We start from the raw sequence: 24,752 nt of genomic DNA on the forward strand, positions 1-24,752 counted from the left end.
AGACTTTTGCTTTTGGATTTTTTTAAAATTACTGATTCAATTTTGTTACTAGTAATCATTCTATTCAGTTTTTCTATTTCATTATGATTCAATCTTGGAAGATTGCATGTTTCTAGGAATTTATCCATTTCTTCTAGGTTGTCTAATTTGTTGGCATATAATTGTTTTAGTAGTCTCTTATGATCCTTTGTATTTCTGTGGTGCCAGTTGTAATTTCTCCTCTTTCATTTCTGACCTTATTTATTTGGGCTCTCTTTCTTTTTTTCTTGATAAGTCTGGCTAAAGGTTTCTTGATGTTGTTTATCTTTTCCAAGAATCAACTTGTAGTTTCATTGATCATTTCCATTGTGTTTTTAGTCTCTATTGCATTTATTTCCACTCTAATCTTTCTTATTTCCTTCCTTCTACTGACTTTGGACTTTGCTTCTTCTTTTTCTGTTCCTTTAAATGTATATTTAGACTGTTTATTTGAGATTTTTCTTGTTTCTTGAAGAAGGCCTCTATTGCTCTGAACTCCTTTTGCTGTTTCCACTTTCATTTATCTCCAGGTGTTTTTAGTCCCTTTTGATCTTCATTAACCCACTGGTTGTTTCCTAGCATGTTGTTTGGTGTCCACATGGTTATGTGTCTTTTCCCCCAGCTTTTTTTTTTTTTTTTTTTTAATTTTTTTTTTTTAAACTTTGGGTTTATTTATTTATTTATTTTTATGGCTGTGTTGGGTCTTCGTTTCTGTGCGAGGGCTTTCTCTAGTTGCGGCAAGTGGGGGCCACTCTTCATCGCAGTGCGCGGGCCTCTCACCATCGTGGCCTCTCTCGTTGTGGAGCACAGGCTCCAGACGTGCAGGCTCAGCAATTGCGGCTCATAGGCCCAGTTGCTCCGCGGCATATGGGATCCTCCCAGACCAGGGCTCGAACCCGTATTCTCTGCATTGGCAGGCAGATTCTCAACCACTGCGCCACCAGGGAAGCCCTCCCCCAGCTTTTTTCTGTAGTTGATTTCTAATTTCATACCTTTGAGACCATAAAATATGCTTGATATGATTTCAATCTTCTTAAACATAGTGGGATTTATTTTGTGGCCTAGCATGTCCTTGAGAATGTTCCATGTGCACTTGAAAAGAATGTATATTCTTCTGGTTTTAGATGGAGCATTTTATATATATCTACTAAGGTCTAATGTGTCATTTAAGACCAGTGTTTACTTACTTATTTTCTGTCTGAATGATCTATCCATTGATGTAAGTTGGGTATTAAAATCCCCACTATTATTGTATTGTTGTCTACTTCTCTCTTTATTTCTGTTAATATTTGTTTTGTATATTTAGGTGTTCCCATGTTAGGTACATGAACATTTATAAATGTTACAGCCTTTTGTTGGATTGACCCCTTTATTATTATGTAATGCCCTTTCTTCTCTCTTGTTACAGTCTTGTTTTAAAGTCTATTTCATCTGATATGAGTATTACTATCCCAGCTTTCTTTTATTTTCCATTTACATAGAATATCTTTTTCCATACCTTCACTTTCAGTGTATGTGTGTCTTTAGATCTGAGGTGAGGTTCTTGTAGGCAGCATATATATGGCTCTTGTTTTTTGTTTATGTTTTTGTTTTTTGTTTTGTTCTTTAAATATTCTTCCAGACACCCTATATCTTTTGATTAGAGCATTTAGTCCATTTACATTTAAAGTAATTATCGATAGGTATGTACTTATTGCCATTTTGCTAATCGTTTCTCAGTTGTTTAGTAGCTCCTGTTTTCTTCTTTTGGTCTCTTCCCTGTGGCTTGATGGATTCCTTTAGTCTTCTGTTCAGATTCCTTTCTCTTTATTTTTTGTGTATCCATTGTAGGTTTTTGGTTTGCAGTTACCATGAGGTTCATATAGATCAACCTGTATATATAGCCATCTATTTTAAGCTGACAGTTGCTTAAGTTCAAAAGCATTCTAAAAGCACTACATTTTTAACCCCCCTCCCATATTTTATGTTTTTGATGTCATATTTTATATCCGTGTATTTTGTGTATCCCTGAATTACTTACTGTAGTTATAGTTGATTGTACTACTCTTGTCTTTTAAAATTCATACTAGCTTTTTGAATGGCTGATCCACTGCCTTTACTATATATTTGCCTTTACCAGTGAAATTTTTCCTTTTATATATTTTTTTATTTCTAGTTGTGGTCTTTCTTCTCCATTCATAGAAAACCTTTTAACATTTTTATAAGGCCAGTTTAGTGGTAATAAACTCCTTTAGTTTTTACTTCTCTGGGAAGCTCTTTATCTCTCCTTCAATTTTTAGTGCCAACCTTGCCAGGTAGAGTATTCTAGGTTGTAAGTTTTTCTCTTTCAGCACTTTAAATACATCTTGCCTGTAAACTGTCTGCTGAAAAATCAGCTGATAGTCTCATGGGGTTTCCCTTGTATTGTAAATGATTAGTATGTGATTAGCTGTTTTTCTCTTACTGCCTTTAAAATTCTCTCTTTATCCCTAACTTTTGCCATTTTAATTATAAAATGTCTTAGTGTGGATCTCTTTGGGTTCATTTTGTTTGGGACTCTGTTCTTCCTGTACCTGGATGTCTGTTTCCTTCCCCAGCTTAGGGAAGTTTTCCTTCCCCAGCTTAGGGAAGTCATTATTTCTTCAAATAAGTTTTCTGTCCCTTTCTCTCTCTTCTTCTGGGACCTCAATAATACAAATGTTAGAATGCTTGATGCTGTCTCAGAGAACCCTTAAACTCTCCTCATTTTAAAAATTTCTTTCTTCTTTTTGGTGTTCTAATTTAGTGATTTCCACTATTCTATCTTCCAGATTGTTTAGTCATTCTTTTGTATCATCTAATCTGCTATTGATTCCCTCTGGTGTATTTTTTTTTAAATTAATTAATTTATTTTTGGCTGTGTTGGGTCTTCGTTGCTGCATGCGGGCTTTCTCTAGTTGCGGCGAGTGGGGACCACTCTTCGTTGCGGTGTGCGGGCTTCTCATTGCGGTGGCTTCTCTTGTTGAGGAGCATGGGCTCTAGGCGCATGGGCTTCAGTAGTTGCGGCACACAGGCTCAGTAGTTGTGGCTCGCAGGCTCTAGAACGCAGGCTCAGTAGTTGTGGCACACGGGCTTAGTTGCTCCGTGGCATGTGGGATCTTCCCGGACCAGGGCTCGAACCCGTGTCCCCAGCATTGGCAGGCAGATTCTTAATCACTATGCCACTAGGGAAGCCCCCTGTAGTGTATTTTAAATTTCAGTTATTGTATTCTTCAGTTCTGATTGGTTCTTTCTTATATTTTCTAAGTCTTTGTTGAAGTTCTCACTGAGGTCCTGATTCTTCTCCTAAGTTCAGTGAGCATCCTTGTGACCATTTCTTTGAATACTTTATCAGGTAAATTACTTATCTCTGTTTCATTAAGGTTTTTTCCTGGGATTTTATTTTGTTCTTTCATTTGGGACATATTTCTTTGTCTCCTCATTTTGTTTGACTTTTGTTTCTGTCAGTTAGGCAAAAGAGATACCTCTCCTGGTCTAGAAGGAGTGGCCTTGTGTGGGAGCCTCCCTTGTATAGATTGCTTGCACCTGGCACCTTTGGCAGGCCAGCTGGAGTTATAATGGACCTAGGCCAGGGAAGTCTCTGGGGAGTGCTAAACCCAAGGCCACCTTGGTGGGGTGGCTGGGGCTGGAGCAGGCCCTGGCTAGGTGCAGTCCCTGGGTCAAGGCTGCCTTGGCAAGTGGCTGGAGCTGGAGCAGGCATGGGTCACAGGGAGTCCTAGGAACACTCAAACAGTAGGGCTCACCAGCACCTCCAACCCTGGAGAGAGCTCCAGCAGTTCCCTGTCCTTTTGGCATAAGCTCTAGAGTTAGCAAATGGGTTTCCTTCCTGTATAGTCTAGGTGTCCTTTAAACTGTTTTTTCACTGTGTCCCAGGGTGGTTAAGTTTGCACTCAGGCCCTTCAGCAATATTGCTTCCTACTGCAGATTGCTGTGATGGGGGTGGGATTCTCATGGATAACATGTCTCTATCTCTCCTACCTATTTCTATGTGGTCCTCCTATGTGCAGTAGCTATTCAATCAGTCCTGAAGTATTCTTCAAGAGGAATTGTTATATATGTAGGCATATATTTGTCGTGTCCCTGGAAGGAGATGAGCTCAGGACCTTCCTACACTGCCACCTTGTAGAGAATATTTTAAAAGATTACTTTAAGAGAGAGACTTTGTCAGAGTGTCAGAGAAGGGTCAGAGAAGGGTCAGAGAAGAAGGCAAGCAACATGAAGGGGTGCATAGACATTGTAAGCATATAGGCCTGTGTTTGAACCTGATGCTGTCATTTACCAGGTGTGTGACTTTGGGGAATATGACTGAATCTCTCCAAATCTTAGTTTCCTCCTCTGTAAAATGGGAAGAAAAAAATACTAGTACCTGAATTGAAAGGTGACTGAACATTAAGTGGGATTAATATATATGTATCTTGCCATAGGGCCTGACACATAGCAAGTACTTTATAAGTGATTGATATTATTAGTACTGTTGTTATTATTACTAAGTATTCTTAAGAAGAAGAGTCATAGACCCTCAGAGACCCTTTTCTTTCTTCTTCAGCTCACTTTAATCTGCTAGGAAGATTCACCGTCTATCTCTGGGTTGTAGGTGACACCCTCACAGTCCTTACCCCTCTCCCTTCGCTGGATTCCTGGCTCTGGGATCCAGAGGTCCCAGGAACTTACTCTGTGGTTTGTTATTCAACAACATCACTCTCCCCTTCTTTGTTTTCCCCAAAGATAATCCTTAGGGTCTTGATTTTAAAATGATTTTATTATTGATTCTAGGAAGAGTAGATACCAAAAAAAAAAAAAAAAGACATAAGCCATGGAGGAAGGGACACCTTTTTGAGGTGCCTACACTGTTCTCACAGCTATGATCTGAAGTCTGTAGATGCCACATAGAGATAAGACGTGATAATATTTATGAAATGCCTTGCATGGACAGTGTCTTGCATTGTGACAAATGCTCAGTAAATGGTGATTCCCCTCCTCTGGTCATGATTGCCCCCAAATTTGAAGTGACTTGTGGATGATTCTAATTTCCCAATCACACCCACAAACCTCTCTGTATGGAGGTTTTGTCCTAGGAGCGTGATGGGGTGTCATAGCCTTTTGTTTCCTTCCTAAGATCCAGTTTTCTGCATGATTTTGTCACTATCTGTCTACTTGTGGGAGTAATTATAAGTTTCCTTCCCTCCTCCCTTTCTCCTATTCTTCCTGTCTTCCATCATTTTCCTTTATCAGTTTCTCTTACTATTTTATTGAGTTCTTTCTTTTCTTTTTTCCCCTTCCTACCTTTCTTCCTTCCTTCATTTCTTCCTTTCTCCTCCTTCTATTTCTCTTCTTCCCTCTAATTATTTCCACCTTTCCTCCCTGCCTCCACCTCACCATCCCTCCGTCCTTTTTTTATTTCTCAGTTTCTTTCTATTGCTGTTTTAATTTTTCTCTCATTTTTTTCCTTTTTCTCTGTTCACCTCTCCTTTCCTCTCTCTCTCATTCCTCCCCTCCTTTTCTTTTTTCAGCTCCTAACATGGCAAGATTTTGAACTAATAATCAAGGAAAGACAGAAATCAGATCACGTCTTATCATAAAGAATCTCATATCCCCCAGAGGAAGGCAGATGATCCAAAGGGAAATAAAAGGGGAAGAAGGGCAGGACCCAAAGTAAAGCTCCTTGCAAGTATCACTGGGCCCCGATCTGCCCAGACCTCTTCCACTCCTTGACTCGAAGCTTCACCTGCTGGATTTTCCCCGTGATAATCTTGGGCAGATCCAAGACAAACTCCATCTGTTGAGGAAAAAATCCGTCCAAAGTGGGCTGTTCATGACCCCAGTGGGGTTGGATTTCTCAGAGAAACTGCTATAGGGTGAGAGGAAACTCTTGAGGCTGAAGGCTTCTGGTGAGTGAGGACAGAGCCTGCTCAACGAACTTAATCTGTCACTTTAGGTGAGAATGACAATTGTGTTCAAGTTGGCAGATAAAGCAGCTGCATTCAAAGCCAAACTGTAATTATGGGGGCAACGAGTGAACACTGGGATTTTTGGCATGTTTCCAACATTAGCAGAGACTTTGAAAGAGACTGAGCCAGAGCCTTCTTTCTCCCAGCTGGTACATCATCACCTATCACAGCTTTCAAAAGAGTTTGAGCATTACTTCCCCACCACAAAAGACACCCGAACTGGGAAGGAATGGATCCACGACCCATTTGTGAATAATCGACTTTGTCCGTGCTAGAAGAGGATCAACTGCTTGAGATCGCAAGTGACGGTGGCCTTAAAAGTATGTTTGAGACAACTTGAAATCTCCATACGTTCTGGATTAAAGTCAAGGCGGAATATCCTGGGATTGCCACAAAAGCACTGAAAAGCCTGCTTCCATTTCCAGCATCCTATCTTTGTGAAGCAGGGTTTTCTGCAGTGACAGCCGCCAAAACGAGATCATGGAGTAGACTGGACATAAGCAACACAATTCGGGTGTCACTGTCTCCTATCACCCCCAGATGGGACCATCTAGTTGCAGGAAAACAAGCTCAGGGCTTCCACTGATTCTGCATTATGGTGAGTTGTATAATTATTTCATTATATATTACAATGTAATAATAATAGAAATAAAGTGCACAACAAATGTAATGCGCTTGAATCATCCCGAAATCATCTCCCCATCTCCCCACCACCACCCTGGTCCGTGGAAAAACTGTCTTCCGTGAAACCGGTCCCTGGTGCCAAAATGTTGGGGACCGCTGCTCTAGGACAGGGAAAAAAGAGCATGGTGAACGCAACATGACAGAGTAGACAGCCAGCTGAGTTTTCACCTCAGATTCTCTGGGCTCCAGCCTTTCCTTTACCACTTACCTGGCTTTGGTCAGGTCACTTAGTTTTTCTGAGACTCAGTTTTCCCACTGAGTAGACTGGAAGATAACAACTTTGTTGAGTTTTTGTGATAAAAATTGCAATTTCACAGACTAAGTTCTTGGCATGGGGTTGTAGGGGAACAAAATTTGCCAGCCCAAAATGTGTCTCTTAGGCATGAGGATTAATTTAGGCTGATTATTTTTAAGAAACAGAAGACTCAGGATGTTTTTCTTGTTACTTACCCCTTAACTGTTTAAAAGAATTTAGATAAAGAGTCTCTGATCACCAGAGATATCTGCAAAGAATATGGGCTAGGTGTGCTGGGGAGGACTCAGCAGGGCCTAGACATCAGTGCCCACCCTGCGACCCATGGTCTCTGTACAGCTCAGCAAACATTTTTTGCTATTTACCAAACATTTGCTTTTCCATCTCCATGTGAATTGCCTTACTCCCTTTTGAGGTCCCAAACCACTACCCCCAACATCCTCTTTTGCCTTCAGCTGAAGATGGTATTTAAGGTGAGGGCTTTGGCCATTTTGGCAAGTTACTCAGTTTTCCTGGGTCTCTCCCATGCATACATGATTAAACTTTTGTTTGATTTCTCCTGTTTATCTGTCTCATAGTGATTTAATACTTAGACCAGCCAGAAGAACCTAGAAGGATAGAGGAAAATTTTTTCCTCTCCAACAGGGTAAACACTCAAAAATATTAGGTGTGGTTATTAATCTAGACTAGAGAGAATAGACATCTAAGAGTTAGAAAGCCTGGTTTTGAATTCCATCTCAGTCATTTCCTATTGGTGTGTCCTTGGAAAAACTATATAATCTCTCCAATTTCACTTTTCTTACTGGTAAAAAGGAATGTTTGATATCAAGGACCCATCCATTTCAAATATTCCTGAATCCTAAGATACGGATGATGAAGACAATTCATTGAGGCTTCCCATCGTATGGATCAGCTTGTCAGGGCTTTGGTCTAGGAGTAGATGGTCTTGGGTTTAACACAAACAACAACAATAAGGATACTGATATAGAAAAACTGTCTTCTTAGCAGCTGATATGGGAATCTTCCATAAAGTAAGACTGACTTTGTTGAGAAAGGAGTGTGTTAAAATCACAATGGAGTAGATCAGGAGTTGGCAAACTATAGTCTGTGGGCAAAATCCAGCCCTCCTTCTGTTTTTGTAAATGAAGTTTTATTTAAACACAACCAGACCCATTCATTGACAATTGTCTCTGGCTGCTTTCACACTGCAAGGGCAGAGTTGCAATAAAGAGAGTATGACCTAAAATATTTCCTGTTTGGCCCCTGTAGTGTAGGCAGAAGGTAGAAGGAAGCCACAGGGGAGATCCAGGTTTAATGGTAAGAAGAAAGCTACTCTGCATATCATGAAGAAGGAAGCAGAAGGATGTAGTCACTGGAAGGAGGGAGGAAGTGGAAATGACCTGCTGCTGAGGGCATTCTAGAGGAAAGACTCGTAAAAGGAGACACACCTATTGAATAATATAGTGTTATACTGTGTGATAGGACCACTCCACTCGATACTCCAAGATGTTCAGTTACAATTCAAAATTCATAATATGATTGGATTTCTAGTCTCCTTTTAAAATACTTATGAAATGTTTATTATGTGCTGGTCGCTCTTCTAAGTGCCTTATGCCTTACAAATATTAACTCATCTTCTTAACAACCTGTGAAGGAGTAACACCATTAGCCCAATTTACAGATAAGGAAATTGAGGCACAGAGCAACTGTTGAGAAAGTAAGTGATGGAGGTGAATTTTGAATGTAACAGTCTGATTTCAGAGACTGTGCTGTAATGCCTCACTATCAGTTTGAGGCTGAAAGTCTGCGTGGTGGATTCTTTGACGTGTGACTCAGATCCCCCTGCAGAAATGAAAGACTTACTCTTCCACTGTCAAACCCCTTTGGGGAGTGCAGCAGCCAAGAAGGGATATCTCTCCCAGGGCTACACCCCTTCCCAGGGCAGCTTGCATCCATGCCGGACCTACATGAGCGTAAAGACCCTCCTCCTTGCTTTCCCCCAGGAAACCCTGAAAGGTTGTCCTAGCTTCAGAATTCCTCATGGGGTTGGCTGAAGCCCTCACTGAGACGACGTGACAGTGCATCTCCACATTCTGCCCTGGAGTTTGGGGGTAAGTTTTCTCCTGGGTTTGCGCTTCTACCCTCTTTGTGTTGGCAAACTATAGTCTGTGGACAAAATCCAGGTTTTATTCAGGATCTATTTAAAGGTTTCATCCTTTCTCCTTAAGGCCTTGTTCTGTATGCAAGTATTGATACTTATTTGAGACTTTGGCCTGATATTAAAATCAGGCTGTCCCAGCTGAACTGCGCTAACCTTTGGCCTGATTCTCTTTGGAACAGGGGCTGTTTCTTCTGGAACTGACTAGCCTTCAGCCTATTCCTTTGGGAACAGGGGTTATTTAACTGGAATTGTGCTGATTCAGCCTTTGACCCAATTCCTTTTGAAATAGCGGTTGTCCTATTGGAACTGCACTGAGCTGCTTTTGGCCTAGCTCCTCTGGGACCAAACTATTCCCTCAGAACTGGCTGGCAGTAGGCCTGCAGGCAATTTAGGTTGTTTGAGTTGTTCAGGCTGTTTGAAAATTATTCTTTTATTCTAGAGAAAAACCTCTGGGAAATAGAATTCCCAGTTATCTAAATATTTTGACCGTACCCCACCAGGGACTCTGGTATATTTTATGTTTGAAAACCACAGTCCTCACTCACGCTCATTTCTAACTACATGGACTGACTTAACTAAAGACAATTGAGAACATCAATGGTCATTACGGGGAACTTATGAAAACCCCAAACTTACCTCTCTTAAAATCAAATTGAACAACCGTAGCTCTAAAATTTCCAAAACTGAATGGAACACCTATTTCAATTAGTGTTTTAAGACATCCAAATGTTATCAGGAGCCTCACATTGCCTCTCTGCAAAATAAGATTTTAAAATTAACTGAGGCAAACAAAGAAAGAAAGATAAAATGGCCTTTGAAGCCTCCGGCTCTTCTTCCTTGGCTTCTTTGTCTCAAGCTCTGTCTCTGGTGCAATCTTGTGGCTCTACCTCAGTCCCTCCTGCTCAAGGCCCCATCTCCAGTGCCATCTTCCTCCTTCCCTTCTATGCCACCTACACCTCCTCTATATCCTCAGTTCCCACTTACTAATTCTCTCACCAAACTTCCCTTTTTCTCTGAAACTCTCCCCGCTCCCTTTCCCTCTGACTCGATCAGTATCTGTCCCTTTAAAATCAGGCCTTCTGAGAATCCAGAAGCTAAGCCCTTAATTTCTTATATTCCCTGAACTAAACCTGAACTGCGAGCCGTAGTCAAAGATTTTCCCAAAGCAACCAAAGATCCTCACAGATTTGTTGAGGAATTTAATATAGTCACTCAAATTTAACCTGGTTTCTCCAGTTTATATCAGCTTGTCGGTGAAGGCCAGGCTCAGTAGTGGATGAAAACTGTTAATTGGGAAAATCCTGAAAAGTCTCTAGAATTACAACCAGGAGACCAGCCTGCCAACTCATTATATGATCTGCTAACCTATTATGTGATTAGGCTTGATCGGGCAATTCTTAGGGCTTTCCCGAAGCCTGTTGATTGGAACAAAATTCAGGCTTGCACACCAAAATCTGATAAATCTCTTCGTGACCATTACAGTCAACTTCAGATCATTTTAAAAGAATATTCTGGTCTTTCTGCAGATGTTGATTCCACTTGGGGTAGCTTTTAGCTCTATGTTTATTAGTGGTTTGAACCAGGATATTTCACTCCATTAAAAAGGACCAGGATGGAATGGGAAACTATGTCCACTCCAGATTTAGTTAATCTGGCAAACCAGCTTTCTCATACTCCGTCACCTAAAAGGTGACAGACTGCTAAAATTCTTAATCTTCAACTCCAGCAAATGAAGGCCCCTAAACCCAAAAAAACAAAACAAAACAAAAACAAAAACAAAAACCCAAAAAACAAAACAAAAAACCAAACCCAAAACCAACAAACAAAAAAACACCTAGTTTGTGCTATTATCGCAAAGATCCAGAATATCGTAAAAGAGAGTATTACAAATTTAAGTGCTTCGGGCACCTTCAGCCCTCCAACATTCTTTCAATTCTCAATGATGAGGCTCAGGGCTCTTCCCATTCCTCCCTCTTAATCAGCTTGGAGAAACATTTCTGCAGATTTGGGATGAATTACTGCCAGTCCTAACTGACACAGGAGCCACTCTCTCAATGCTCAGCTGCACTACTATAAAGCAGCCCCTGTCTCGGAGTACTAAAACAGATCAGATAGTGGGGATCTCTAATGAACCTCAAGAGATTCCTGTCTCTGAACCCATTCCCTTTCGTTTAGGCCCTTCGAGAGATACATACCCTTTCCTACTTAGTTCCTCTGCCCCTACCCATTTATTAGGCTGGTACTTCTTAGAAAAGTATCATGTCAGAATTTCTTTCTCAAAAAAGGGGGAAAATAATTCTAGAATTTGACCGTAGTCATCAAAGCAGCCAACCATGTGGATTAAATGATCTTTTGATATCCTTTATTTGCTCTGTCTCTGATGGTACTAGAGCTGATTCTGGAAATACTGATCATCTGTCCCTATTGGATTGGCTACCAACCTCCTGACGAGAAAAATCTCCACCTGATATTGGCAAAATGCACAAGGTACCTCCCATCAAGATGCAAATAGACCCCTCAAAACCTCTTCCCAGAATTAATCAATATCCAAAAGTAAAGAAGCTCTTCAAGGCATAAAAAGTCCATAACAGAAGATTACAAGGCTCAAAGCCTCATTATCCCTTGTATTAGCCCCTGTATACTTCCATTCTAAAACTTCTATTTTACCAGTGAGAAAACCTAAAGGCTGAGGGCAGAGATCTATCCAGGACCTCCGAACAATAAACAACATTGTTATCCCTCAATACCCTGCTGTTCCTAACCCTCATTACCACTAATATCCATTCCCACTGGAAGCAAATTCTTTACTATTTATGCAGTTGATTCTTTAGTATTCTAGTTGATGAACTAGCCAATACCTTTTGCCTTACCTAGGAAGAAAAACAACTTACCTGGACAGTAATGCCTCAGGGTTTTATTAAGAGTTTGTCACAAATCCTGAAGGCTGATCTGGATGATATCAAGTTCCCTAGAGGTTCTGCTTTGCTGCAATATGTGGATGGTTCGCTTCTTTGCTCGCCTTCTCCAGTCTCTTCAGAGGAAGACAGCATCCACTTGCTAAACCTTCTAGCCTTAAAGGGACTTAAGGTTGCCAAGTGAAATTTGCAGTCCACCCAGATTTGTGTTTGATACTTAGAGCAAAGGCTACACTTAGATCCAGATAGACTTCACAGTGTCCTAAGTTTCCCAAAACCTAAAACTAAGTGCCAACCGTGAGGTTTTCTCAGGCTAGTTAGTTATTGCTGAAATTGGATTCCAAATTTCTCTCTTATGACCAAGTCTCTGTATGTTTTACTAAAGAATAACAAACCTGGCCCAATTTTATGGAAAGAACAAGATGGCATAGCCTTCGAAGCCTTAAAGGAGCATTTGATGAACTCATCTGCCCTTGGGCAATCCAATTATCAGAGTCCCTTTTTCCCTTTTGTATATGAAAAGGAAGGGAATGCCCTTGAGGTACTCACTCAAAAACATGGAGACCATCATCAACCTATAGGGTATTATAGCCAGCAACTTGACCCTGTGGCATGGGGATAACCCCCTTGCCTTAGTGCTGTTATGGCCACTGCCCTTTTGATTAAGGCCACCATGAAAATCACTGTGAGATTCCCTTTAACCATTTTTGTACCTCATGCAGTAGAAGCTCTCCTGAATTTCCATCATATCCAACATTTCTCAGTCGGCCACCTCACCTCCTATGAAGTCCTTTTGTTAACTGCTCCTCTCATAACTCTCTTACACTGTAGTGGCTTTAATCCAGCTAGTCTTCTCCCCTCCGTCACCAGGGATGTCCTTCATGACTGCTTAACACTGGTGAACCACCTCCTGACTCTTCATGGTGATCTACAGGAAACTCTAGTGGGTAACGTTGACTTCTCATGGTTCACTGGTGGTTTTTATTTAAAAGGTGGTGATGGCAAACATTGTGCTAGGTACGCTATTACAACTCCTTTTGATGTTGTTGAAGCAGCATCTTTACCTATGGCTACTTCTGATCACAGGCTAAATTATATGTTCTTACAAGAGCATGTACTTCAGCCAAGGGCAAAACTGTCAATATTTATACTGATAGTAGATATGCTACTCCATAGCTCATGATTTTGGAATATTGTGGAAGTAATGTGGCTTCCTTACTTCCACCAGAAATAAAATTAAAAATGGCCCCTATGTTCAGGAATTACTGAATGCAATACTTTTGCCTGTTGCTTTAGCTATTATTAAGATTCTGGGGGCATTCTAAACTTGACTCTCTGGAAGCAAGAGGAAATCACTTTGTGGATATTTCTGCAAGAAATGTTGCCCTTAAAGGGACCAACAGCAGCCAAACCTCTGTCATGGTCCAAAGGGATATTTCCCCAAATGATAATTTAGAAAAACTGGCTACAGAAACCAAATAATTGGCCTCATAAAAGGAAAACAAGATTGAAATGTCAAGAATTGTTGGTTTGATAAAAAGAGAAAGCTCTGGTTTGGACCAAATAACAACCCAGTCCTACCAGAGACTCTGAAATTCCTACTCCTCACCACTGTACATGTATTAAACCATTGGTCTACTAACAAAACAGTAGCTTTCATGAATCAATATTGATGGGGAAACATTAACAAGGCTGAAGAAAAAAAAAAAAAGCCTACCTCACTTGTCCCTCTTGTCTGAAGTACAACCCAGGAAAGCCTGTTCATATTGCTCCTGGACATTTTAAACTGCCTAAAGTTTCATTTGAGGTCTGGCAAATGGATTTCATACAACTGAATCCATCTAATGGATATAAGTATGTTTTCATCATGGGCTGTATATTTCACACTCTACTGAAGCCTTTTCTTGCAGACAGGCTACTGCCTCTTCTGTGGCTGATATAATAGGAAAAGATTATCCTACCTGGGGAACACCTCCGGAACATCACAGTGATTGAAGAACCCATTTTACTGGCCAGGTACTTGAACAAGTCCGCACTCTTTGGCCAGTTTTACAACACTTTCACTGTGCTTACCATCCTCAAACTTCTGGTTTACTCAAACACACTAACAGCATTATTAAGAATCAGCTGGCAAAATTTGTAGAGGCCTTCCAAATACCTTGGCCAAAAGCATTGCTGTTGGTCCTTCTAAATCTTAAATCCACTCCTTTTGGAACTCACAAGCTCTCACCCTTTGAGATAGTCACAGGCCACCAAATGCACCTGCCTCTTTTGACCGACAACTAATAAAAGGAGCGCTACTCCAACATTGCAAAGACCTAAGTGCTTCTATTAAAAATAACCACTTTTTGGTAGAGCAATCATTTCACAGTGAACTCAGGAAATGAGGATGTTGAGCATCACACCTTGCAGTCTGGAGATTTTGTCTATTGAAAAAGACACATCCAGAAAAAGATTCTCTTCAACCTCACTTGAAAGGCTCCTTTCAGGTACTGCCAACCGACCCTGTGCTGCCAAACTCCAGTAACTAGACTCTTGGATTCATGGATTCAACTAAAGAAAGCACCAAACCCTAACTGGATGTGCCCATCTGAGGGCCTGAAAGTAAAGATTTCCTGGAATTGAATCAAATGACATCTGATGAGAAAACTTTCCCAAGATAACTGGACCAGGCCTGGTGGAAGATTGTTCACCAAACCTTTGATGATGACATAACATTTCAAACGATCCTCAATATCTATGATCTTGGTATCATATGGGCTTAATAAATAAAAACCTCAATTGAAATAGAGCTGGAAGACCAGAAGGGGAAGCTCTCATGCCCTATGACAAGAGCAGAGCCCAATGGGAAGAAAAAGGACTTCCTCTTCTTGCCATTGAGCTCAGCCAATGAGAGACTTCCACAACTCAGCCAATGAAAGGACACTATACTTTGAACTCTCAGCTCCTCCCCTGGATGCTTTGTTTACTATAGCCCTGCCAACTTCCTTTTCTCCTCTTCAAAAGAGTTCTCCTCTCCCAGGACCTATCCAGGACCTCCGAACAATAAACAACATTGTTATCCCTCAATACCCTGCTGTTCCTAACCCTCATTACCACTAATATCCATTCCCACTGGAAGCAAATTCTTTACTATTTATGCAGTTGATTCTTTAGTATTCTAGTTGATGAACTAGCCAATACCTTTTGCCTTACCTAGGAAGAAAAACAACTTACCTGGACAGTAATGCCTCAGGGTTTTATTAAGAGTTTTTCACAAATCCTGAAGGCTGAACTTGCATATGGCTTGCCATGGTTGCAGACCCCGAATTGCAATCCTTTGCTGATCTCAAATAAACCCATTTTTGATGGAGGAATAACTGACAGTCTATTTGTTTTGGGTAAACACCTTTCTCTCCCTTCCCTTCTATTTCCTTCCCCAGGTGTTGATCCCAAAGCACTCCCTAATAAACCTTTGCATGTTAATTTCCTTCCCAGAGTTTGCTTCTCAGAAAACCCACCTATGATAATTAGCCTGTGCTGACAAAGCATCAGTGAGAATCTGGGTTACATAAGAATCTGAGGGGTGTTAGGCGTAACGTGGTTGCTCTCACTTTCTACCCCAGACACAAAAATAATTTTTTCTTTCCCTGGAGCAAGGTTCTATTTTATACCCACCTCCAAAAACTGGGATTCCCCTTCTGCATCAACCTCCATGCCTTAGTGCCCTGCCCCAGAGTAAAAACAGCTGAATACGGGTAGAGTGTATTCTATGCTATTTACCTTTTCCAGTAAGAGCAGTTCCTTTTTACTGTGGGGAGACACCCCTTCCTCAGTTCATGTCATGGGTGTAGGGCAGCTCTCTCTCCCATCTTTCCTGCACTCTCTCCAGGGTTGATCACGTGACTCAGAACTGGCCAATCAGAGTGTCCATTCACCTGGTCACCGGGATTGGTTTAATCATGGGCACCTGACCTCAAGTGGTCCAATGAGAATCAAGTTGAAGAGTTTTGCTGGTGCCTTTGAGGGAAAAGATGCTTTTTTTTCTACCAGGATTATCTAAGCTGATGAAACTGTTTGGATCTGCTGGGGGCTATCTCAAAGGGATAGCATTTTAAGAAATGAAGCCAATACAGAAAGAAGGAGAGTCAAGAGATGAAAAAGACATCCCTGATCACATCATTTGAATGACTGGTATCAGCCACAAGAAAGCTTCCCCAACCTTGGACTTTTCAGTTGTGTGAGCAATACACTTCACGTCGAATTTCTGTCACATGCAACTGAGAGAATCCTGAATAATATAGCAAGACCTCAATACCAAGAGTGGGAATATAGGCCAGGTATTGGCTAGAACTTGTTCCCATGGGAGAATATGACTTTCAATTCAGAGTGAATTAAAGGCCAATTTTCAGACATCTAGACAGTTACTGGATTGTCTTTTTGGACTTTCTTGGTCATAATCAGGCAGAACTTTAAAGTCTTTGTCCTCAGCCTGAAAAATAGAAATACAAGAGGAGAAACATCTTTCCTTCCCTAAGTAAGGGGGAGCATGGGATTCCAGAGATGCAGAGGCCTTACCTTCCTTGGGTACTTGTATGGGGCTGTCACTGACTTCACATGCTGCTGCAGCTCCTTGGTGAGCTCGTCCAGGTCATGGGACAGAAACTGTGGAGCCAGGGCCACAAATGCCTTGACTACCTACAGCAAGGATGAGGGCCAAGAGAGAATGATCAGAGTGCATCGCTGTCTCCTGGGATAATGGGAAATCGGTGCCAAGACTACCATCACAGCCACCACCTTTATATCCCCTCACTGGCACCTCCAGATATCTGGTGCAAGGGAAAGGGAGGAACTGGGGACAAGCATGGCCAAAGTTCCAACTCTTTCTCAAGTTGTCTACTAGTTGAGCAGGTAGGACTGTAGATTGAGACCAGGATCACCTCATATCCCAGGGACAATAGAGAATGATGGGGGGGAAATGGTTATAAGAGAAGAGAGGAAAATAGACTGGGGACAATAAACCTAAATGATTTGTTTAACCTCTCCAAACTAGTTTGCCCACCTATAAAATAGAGATCCAATTGTCATACTTAATTAATGGGAAATAAAAAGAAATCATATATAGCATGGCTTAACTCAGTTCTTGGCACCCAGGGTTGGACCCCATTTGCCTAGTGGAGCCTATGATATTTCCCACACATGCCAGAGGTATGATATTATCAATTTTCACCCTGCAGAAATATACCTGGACATCGACCCACATCTCTCTACCTTAACCTTTTCCTTCACATACACCAAGCTCCTTTAGACGTTATCTGGGCCTATTTCTCTAATCTTGGCATTATAGGGGTCTTTCTTCTTCCCCTACTTTCACTATAAACCCCATGCCTCGAAGGCTCTGTCTCTTGGCTCAAATTCCTCCTCTGTTCTGGTCAGGTCAGATTCTGATTCAAATGCCAAACTACAGGATAGAATCCCTGAAGCCCCCAAACAGTAAACTTTATATGGTGCTTGCTACATGCCAGGCTTTGTTTCAAGCACTTTACAAATATTAACACATTTAATCCTCACAAAAACACTTCATCTTACATATGGTTAAACTGAGGCAGAGAGGCTAAGTAGCTTGCTTGCCCAAGGACACACAGCTAGTAAGCAGCAGGGCTAAGATTTGGACGCAGACTGTCCACCCCAGAGTCCATACTCTTAACTACCATCTGCACACCCCCAGGCTACAGCTTCCCCATCACCTCTCCTCGGATGGGATCCGGGCTTCTTACTACAGCTGTCTCAGCCACAGCGGGTGCTCCATCAGTGCCTTCTCCACTTCTGAGGGCCCAATCCGGTACCTGTAGAAGAACCTGTCCTTCAGAGAAAACTGGACACTCAACCTCTAGCTCAGCCCAAAAGTCTAGAATCAGACAGAATAAAGGACCAGATTACCCTTTCCAGCCCAGACACCAAGCTTACCCATTGGAGTTTACGATATCACCTGACGGTTCCATGAATATGGAATCTGCCATGACCAGATGTGCAGACTGTTCATTTTACAATTTGAACTACTACACATGGTGGGTCTGCCCTGAACTCACCAACTTCAGCCCCCAGGTGGAACTGGAACTTCCCCTTTTATTTTATTTTACCCAGGGTCTCTCACCTACCCGCCTGGGTCCAGTCTGATGGATAATATTGATGAATTCATTCACCCATGCTCTAGGGCCTTTTCCCCAACTGATTCTACCTTCCCTTCAATCATCAGCCTAACCCCTGCTCCGCTCCACAAAAACACTCACGGGCACCAAGATTTATTAGACATTTTTCTTGGGTCTAGATTGTTAGATTTGAAAGTTCTAGAGATACACCAGCAAGCCACCAGGGCCTGAGTCAAGGTGCATATTTCTATAATGGCTGAACCCCTCTGTTCAGCTGAGGCACTTGTTTATGAGCAGTGAGAAGGATTGAGATTTACCCCTTGATAGAGCATCTTTATATCTTGTTCAAGGGTAGGGGTGTGAGCTCCAGATTGAATGTTTGGTCACTGGGTTAAAAGGTGGCATAGGGAATTCGTAGCCTAGCTCCTACATTTGGAAGATAGGGGTATTGAAGATCTGAAAGATCAAGAGGTAAGTCCAAGGTCACACAGCCATTACAGATGGCAGAGCTGAGACCAGAAGCCAAGTCTCTTGACCTCCAGCCTGACTTTTTCTCCTGACAACTATGCAGCCCCTGCTGACATTAACTCTGTGGCTTTGGGTCAATCTGTTAACTCCTCTGAGGATGCCTCCTCTTTTGTTGAATGGGGAGAATCTTATGCCTTAACTACTTCACTGGCATGTGAGAATAGAGTGGGACAATGGACAGGAAATGCTTGGAGAAGTGCACAGTGTAGCTGTGCCTTCATCTCTGAGGCTCAGTTTTCCTCATCTGTATAATGGGAATGATATTTTCAATCTACAGTTCTTTCATTTTACACACTTATGTACCACTGTTCTTAGTGTTTCACAAATATTAATGCCTTTAGATATCCATGATAATGCTATGAGATATTATAATACACATTTTACAGGTGAGGAAACTGAGGCATGAGAGATCAATAACTTGCTTAAGATCACACAGTAATTAGTGGAACAGGGTTTTAAACTCAAGTAATTTGGCTCCAAGGACTTCATGGGGTAATTGGAAGGATTAAATGAGTTTAATGTATGTGAACTGCTTTAGGAGAGTGCTTACCATGTGGTACACTTGCAATAAATGGCAGCAACTATTACTATTGGATTTATTATTTACTTTATTATTTAATCATCTTGGTGTCAGAAGGTATGTGTTTGAGGTCTTCCCTGCCCATTGTTCACTGTAGTGGACTTGAATGAGTCTTGTAATCTCTGACTTTACCATCCTCACCCATATAGTGAGGCAGTTGGATTCAAGGATCACCTATTTTTAATATTCCAAGATCTGAAGATAGGACTGCTTCCAGCTTATGGTGAAATCTCAGCGTGAAGCATCTTGCATGGCTCTAAAGGAGGTCAATGGCATAGAGCAGGGGGATGGTACTTTAGGGAGGGGGAAGGGCTGCCCTTGGGAGAATGTTGCTATATATAGTTCAGGGGCAATAAGCTTTCTGTCATAAAACAGCTCTTGGGGGCAGAAAAGGGTTACTGGAGAAAGATAATTCTTCAAATGGAATCTTAATGAGAGGCTAAGAAAGGCAGGGTGTATAGTCAGTCTTTTCTCTAGGCAGAGTGCCCATTCTCAGATGCTGAACACCCCTTGTCCCTATTTCTTACCAATGCCTCTTGGTAGGTGGGTAACTCTGGGACTCCCCTCACCCCTCTCAGAGTCCACTATCCCACTAGGAGACAAAGGGGGCTGAGCATGGCTTCCTCAGCACATTCCTGGTTTAGGAATTCCCACATCACTCTCTTTCTCTGATGTCTCAGGTTGGAGTCTTTTTGACAATCCCTGCCTAGCAGTCATCCTACTTGCATACCCCTAATGACAAGGACACACAGCTTTCTGAGAAGACTGACTCAGTCTTTGGTTGGTGCTGGTTTAATAAGAGAATGCTGATTTTCTTTCATTAAACCCAAATCTACCGCCTCTATGACCCCAACCCACTAGTCCTTGTTTCACCGTGGGAGGTGACAACAGAACATGTGCAGTATTTGCAGGCCAACTGTGTATCAGCTGCCTGGGGGGATTCTCAGATTGCTCCACTAGCCTCCTGGGCCCTTCTTCTTCTTTTTTTTTTTTTTTAAATGTTACAATTTAGTTTAACACAAATTTGCATATTCACAACCTTAATTATTATTTATTTATTTATTTATTTATTTTATTATTTTTGGCTGTGTTGGGTCTTCGTTTCTGTGCAAGGGCTTTCTCTAGTTGCAGCAAGCGGGGGCCGCTCTTCATCGCGGTGCGCGGGCCTCTCACTATCGTGGCCTCTCTTGTTGCGGAGCACAGGCTCCAGACACGCAGGCTCAGTAGTTGTGGCTCACGGGCTTAGTTGCTCCGTGGCATGTGAGATCTTCCCAGACCAGGGTTCGAACCTGTGTCCCCTGTATTAGCAGGCAGATTCTCAACCACTGCGTCACCAGGGAAGCCCCTGGGCCCTTCTTTCTGCCAAGCCCACGTTCTCTTGCTTCTACCCTATGCTGCCTCCACGGAAGATAAACATCTCGTTCACAGCACAGTGCCTGACACATAACAATTGCTCAATACATATTTATTGAAAGAATGGATGAATTAGTGAACTCAGCCAAACTTTCCAACTCTGTGCCTCTTCTCTGCCCCATTACCTTCTCCATGCCAGCCCAGTGATTTATCACATCACTAGCAAAGTTAAATTTGGCAGGAATTTCCTGGTGGCCCCGTGGCAGCGATGCCAGTTGCCTGGTATGAATGTGGACAGTGCGACTGGATATCTGGGTTCCCCCATAGGATGCAAAGCCCCTGGAGTTTCTGCAGCCAATGCACGTTCAAACCTGTGAAGGAAAGAAAAAACAGAGGTGAGTCTTTCTGTACAGTCATCAGTTGCTTCAGGAGATTCATCTCAACTTTACAGGGTTCTTCCAGAAATCAGTTTGTCGTGGTTAGGGGCGAATTGGCAGCCAGCACCCGTCTCAGTCGCCTTCCGATGTGCCTTTCTCCAAAAGCACAACACCTGCTCTAGATCCTATTTCTCTAACTCCTCTGACGGTTTCGTGAACATCCAATTCCACGTAATAAATCCTTTTGTGCTTCAAACACAGGGGTGTGGTAGACTGAATTGTTGTTACCAACAACTCCCTGAGGTAGAATTATATGTATGTCCTCATTCATTTTCACATGACTTGCCCAGTGCGTTCTGAAGAAGAGTGTATTTGTGCCTCTCATTGACTTTGGCTTGTCCGTAGGAGATGCTTTGGTCAGTGAGATAGGAGTGGGTGTGATTGTGTGGTTGGTCAGAGACTCTTGCATTTCTGCCCTCTGCCACGAGAGTAGCATGTCCCCCAGATGGGCCTACCTCCAGCCTGGGTTCCAGAACACACGTGGAGCAGAGCTGAGCCCAGCACAGCCACAGGTAATCCCCAGACTCATGGGAAAAATATCTGTGGTTATGAGCACCTGAGATGTTCGGGATGCTTGTTATTATCGCAAACGTTGACTAATACAAGTAGCATCTATTTCCTTCCACTGAGAATACTATGCATTTAGCACACAGGACCTAACATACAGTATCACTTTAGAAATTATAACTGTTGTGATTATCATTTCTATCTCTGCATTGGTTCCAGGGAAAGTAGTTCAAAGGCTACTGGTCTCTGAGTTCCAACATGTGCGCCCTGATGGGAGTTGCAGAATTTAAGTCTAATGACCTTTGACTCAAGGAATCCAGCCAGGAGTCCCACCAACTGGCCAGATTCTCATTCCCTGTTGTTTGGGCAGCAGCAGTCAGAATGCTTAAGGTCTCTGACACTTGGGATTCCTCTCCTATTTTCTAAAAGGATAAGGGATGAAGATTTCCTTACCAGCTCCTACGCAGGAATATTTATTGCCTTCCTACCTGCTGATCTCTCTCTCCTCTGTGGCTGGCTCTTTCTCATTCTTCTGGCCTCACCTCCTCTGAGAGGCTTCCTTCCCTGACCACCACCCAACTCCCATCCCACTTTGACCGCTCTTCTCCCAGCCACCCCAGTCCCTCCCTTTTGCTGTGCTAAACACTCCTTTTTCCTTTGCCCATTGCTGCCTCCTCACTAAGACCTGGAAGACCTGCCTCGGCCCCTGGAGACGGCAGACTTCCTTTCCCTGTGGACTGTCACTCTCCTTGCTAGCCCTGACTTCTAAAGATTGGTTAGTGCCATCGTGAGGCATGACTCCGTCTGCCCATTCCTAACAATGTGCTCACCTGCCAAGTCTTTTCAGGAGGTCTCTCTGGAGATCTCTTGGTCTACTCCCTCCTGAGCAGACAGTGCCAGAACCCCTGCAGCCTTGGAGGAGGGCACAGCTAATCAAGCGGATAGCTCCAGGATCCCTGCAACCTTCAAAGAAGGCACAGCTAATCATTAACTGTGGACAATCGCCAAGCCTAACTTGGGGTAACATCAGTCTTCCTAGCTGTGTTTGTGGATCGCACAGCCCTACAGCCTTGGGGCCAGCAGGAACTGTTCTTCCAACCCAGGGGGCCAAAAGGAGATTTATGTACAAGACTGACAGCAGGTTCATGCTCCGACCAGGAAGGGAGAAGCAGAGCTCATATTGGCTTGATGTACATCCTGTCCTCTCACTTCCTTTAGCCCTTTCCCCCACCTGATTTCCCTCTTACTCTCAGTCTCTTTTAATGATTCCTCCTCATTTCCTTTATTCACACTCACTCCGTACATGATCTCATCCAGTATCGTAGCTTGAACCCCGGCTGCCTTGCCGATGACCATATATGTGTCTCCAGCCTGGATCTCTCTCCTGCACCCTAACCAGCTTGGCCTCTTCCCTCAGATGTCTAACATGCTTTGCCCAGAGCTGAGCACCTGATCTTCTCCCCCTCGGTGAAGCATCCCACTCCGCCTGCCCCCTTGCCCATCTCGGTGAATGTTACCTCTTACGCAGCTCTTTTTGAGTCACAGGGTCAGAAAAACAAAACCCTTTCCAGATCATTGAGTGGATAATATAAAAACTCAGAGTGGAACAGTAACTTGCTTAAGGCCACACAGAAAATCAGTCTCAGGCCCAGGCCTGGAACCCTAGCCTCCGGAAGGGTGGCTCATGCCCGGGCTGCTGACTTACAGTGGATCCTCAGGCGCCAAGATTAGAGCTGGAAATCAGAGGGCTCTAAGCTGCTGAGACACACTGTGTTCCAGGCACACCCACCAAAGGAAAAGTATCTCAGGCCACCTTGGCTCCTGTATCCTCGCAGATGGGGAAAGGACCCCTGATGCCACAGTGCTTCCCCTCCTGCTCCCCTGCACCCCGTGCCCAGCCTTAGAGAGTTATTCCTTCGATGTGCTGGCCACCAGCCATACATCTGCTAAAAGAGCCCCATGACAGGCAGGAATGGGGGCTCCCTGAAAACAGATATCTCTGTTGGAGGCTCACAAGCCAAGGGCAAGACGAGGGTGCCGGTTACCTGGCAGTGACTAACTGCTGAGGGCACGAGTGACAGAGACCCACATTAGGGGACATCTAGGGAAGCCAGAAGGGCTTAAAGATCCTAGAAGCCAGGGTCCAGGGTCTGGCGAGAGAAGAGAAGAGATATATCTGGAGAGGATACCCGAAGCAATTGGCTTTTCTCTGGGCAACCCTAGAAATAATACGCTTGAAAAACCTGTTTATGTAGAGCAGCAGCTTTGTCCTGGGAAGAATTCCGGACCCTTTCTGGAGAAATTCATAGAATTTCACCACCGAGCCCCTCCAGTCCTAAAGGTATCCATCCTTTCTTAAATACCCCTGCAAAAGGTATTTCTGAATGTCTCAAAATCACACAGTCATGAGACTCAATTCTCTTCCAGGAAGTTCTCCCCAATGTCTGTCCTAAATCCCTCTTGCTGTCACTGCTCTGTGCCCTCTCACTACTTACTGACAGAGAGGCTTCAGAGAACCAAGACCATGAGGACAGCTGTACAAGTCCTTCCCTTCTTTCCAGTCACTGCCTTTATTTTGACCTATTTGCCACAAAGAGTAGGAGAATACCTAGAGTGGAGACCTAGATCTTGAAGAATAAGACACCTGAGTTGCTGTCCCTGCTAAGGCTCTGTTTAATAAATAGTTGAAAATGCTTGGAAAGGGAGATGAGGCTTTCTGAAGGAATTTGGTGGCAAGACATAAGAATTACCTCATTGTCAGTTCTTGGAGTCTCCTGAGAATCTCAGGCTCTCTCTGGGTCTACCAGGAGTCCTGAAATGGTCAGCTATTTCTCCTGTTGCCTTCTCTCCTTTTAAAGGCTCCCCACTCCGTCTTGGGTGTCTATCAGAGACATCAAGGCCTCTCACCTCTGCCTCATTTACTTCCGTGGGTTGAGGAGGGATTTCACCTTGTCCCATCCATTCCTCCTCACTGCTGCTCTGAGTGCCTTAAATGCCTCTCTACCTGAGATTGGATTTGTGCTTTCTTCTGTACCAGTCACCCCCTCTTCTGTGTACAAATACCCTCTGGTTCTTCAGCTCCAGTGGTTGGCAACCTCTTCATTCATGACTATTCAGTAGGATTCATGGTTAAGTATCGGGGGCCTGAAGTTTGTCTAGATTTGAATTTGGCCTCCTCTATTACTGAATTGTGTGCTCTTGAAGAAGTTATGTTATCCTTGC

The 24,752-nt window shown here is 43.0% G+C and overlaps 1 protein-coding gene across 1 annotated transcript; it reads right to left on the reverse strand.

Annotated features, from left to right (window-relative positions):
- Nucleotides 1–4,860: 4,860 nt before the first annotated feature.
- Nucleotides 4,861–22,886, reverse strand: LOC102998738 (acyl-CoA synthetase medium chain family member 2A). Its single transcript, XM_057528879.1, is given in 6 exon segments — nucleotides 4,861–5,812; nucleotides 16,555–16,674; nucleotides 17,724–17,822; nucleotides 20,772–20,906; nucleotides 20,908–20,957; nucleotides 22,778–22,886. Coding segments are annotated over 6 exon segments (618 nt in total). The 3' UTR covers nucleotides 4,861–5,707.
- Between the last annotated feature and the right edge of the window lie 1,866 nt (nucleotides 22,887–24,752).

The sequence above is a fragment of the Balaenoptera acutorostrata genome, chromosome 15 (assembly GCF_949987535.1).
Source record: "Balaenoptera acutorostrata chromosome 15, mBalAcu1.1, whole genome shotgun sequence".
Classification (NCBI taxonomy): domain Eukaryota; kingdom Metazoa; phylum Chordata; class Mammalia; order Artiodactyla; family Balaenopteridae; genus Balaenoptera; species Balaenoptera acutorostrata.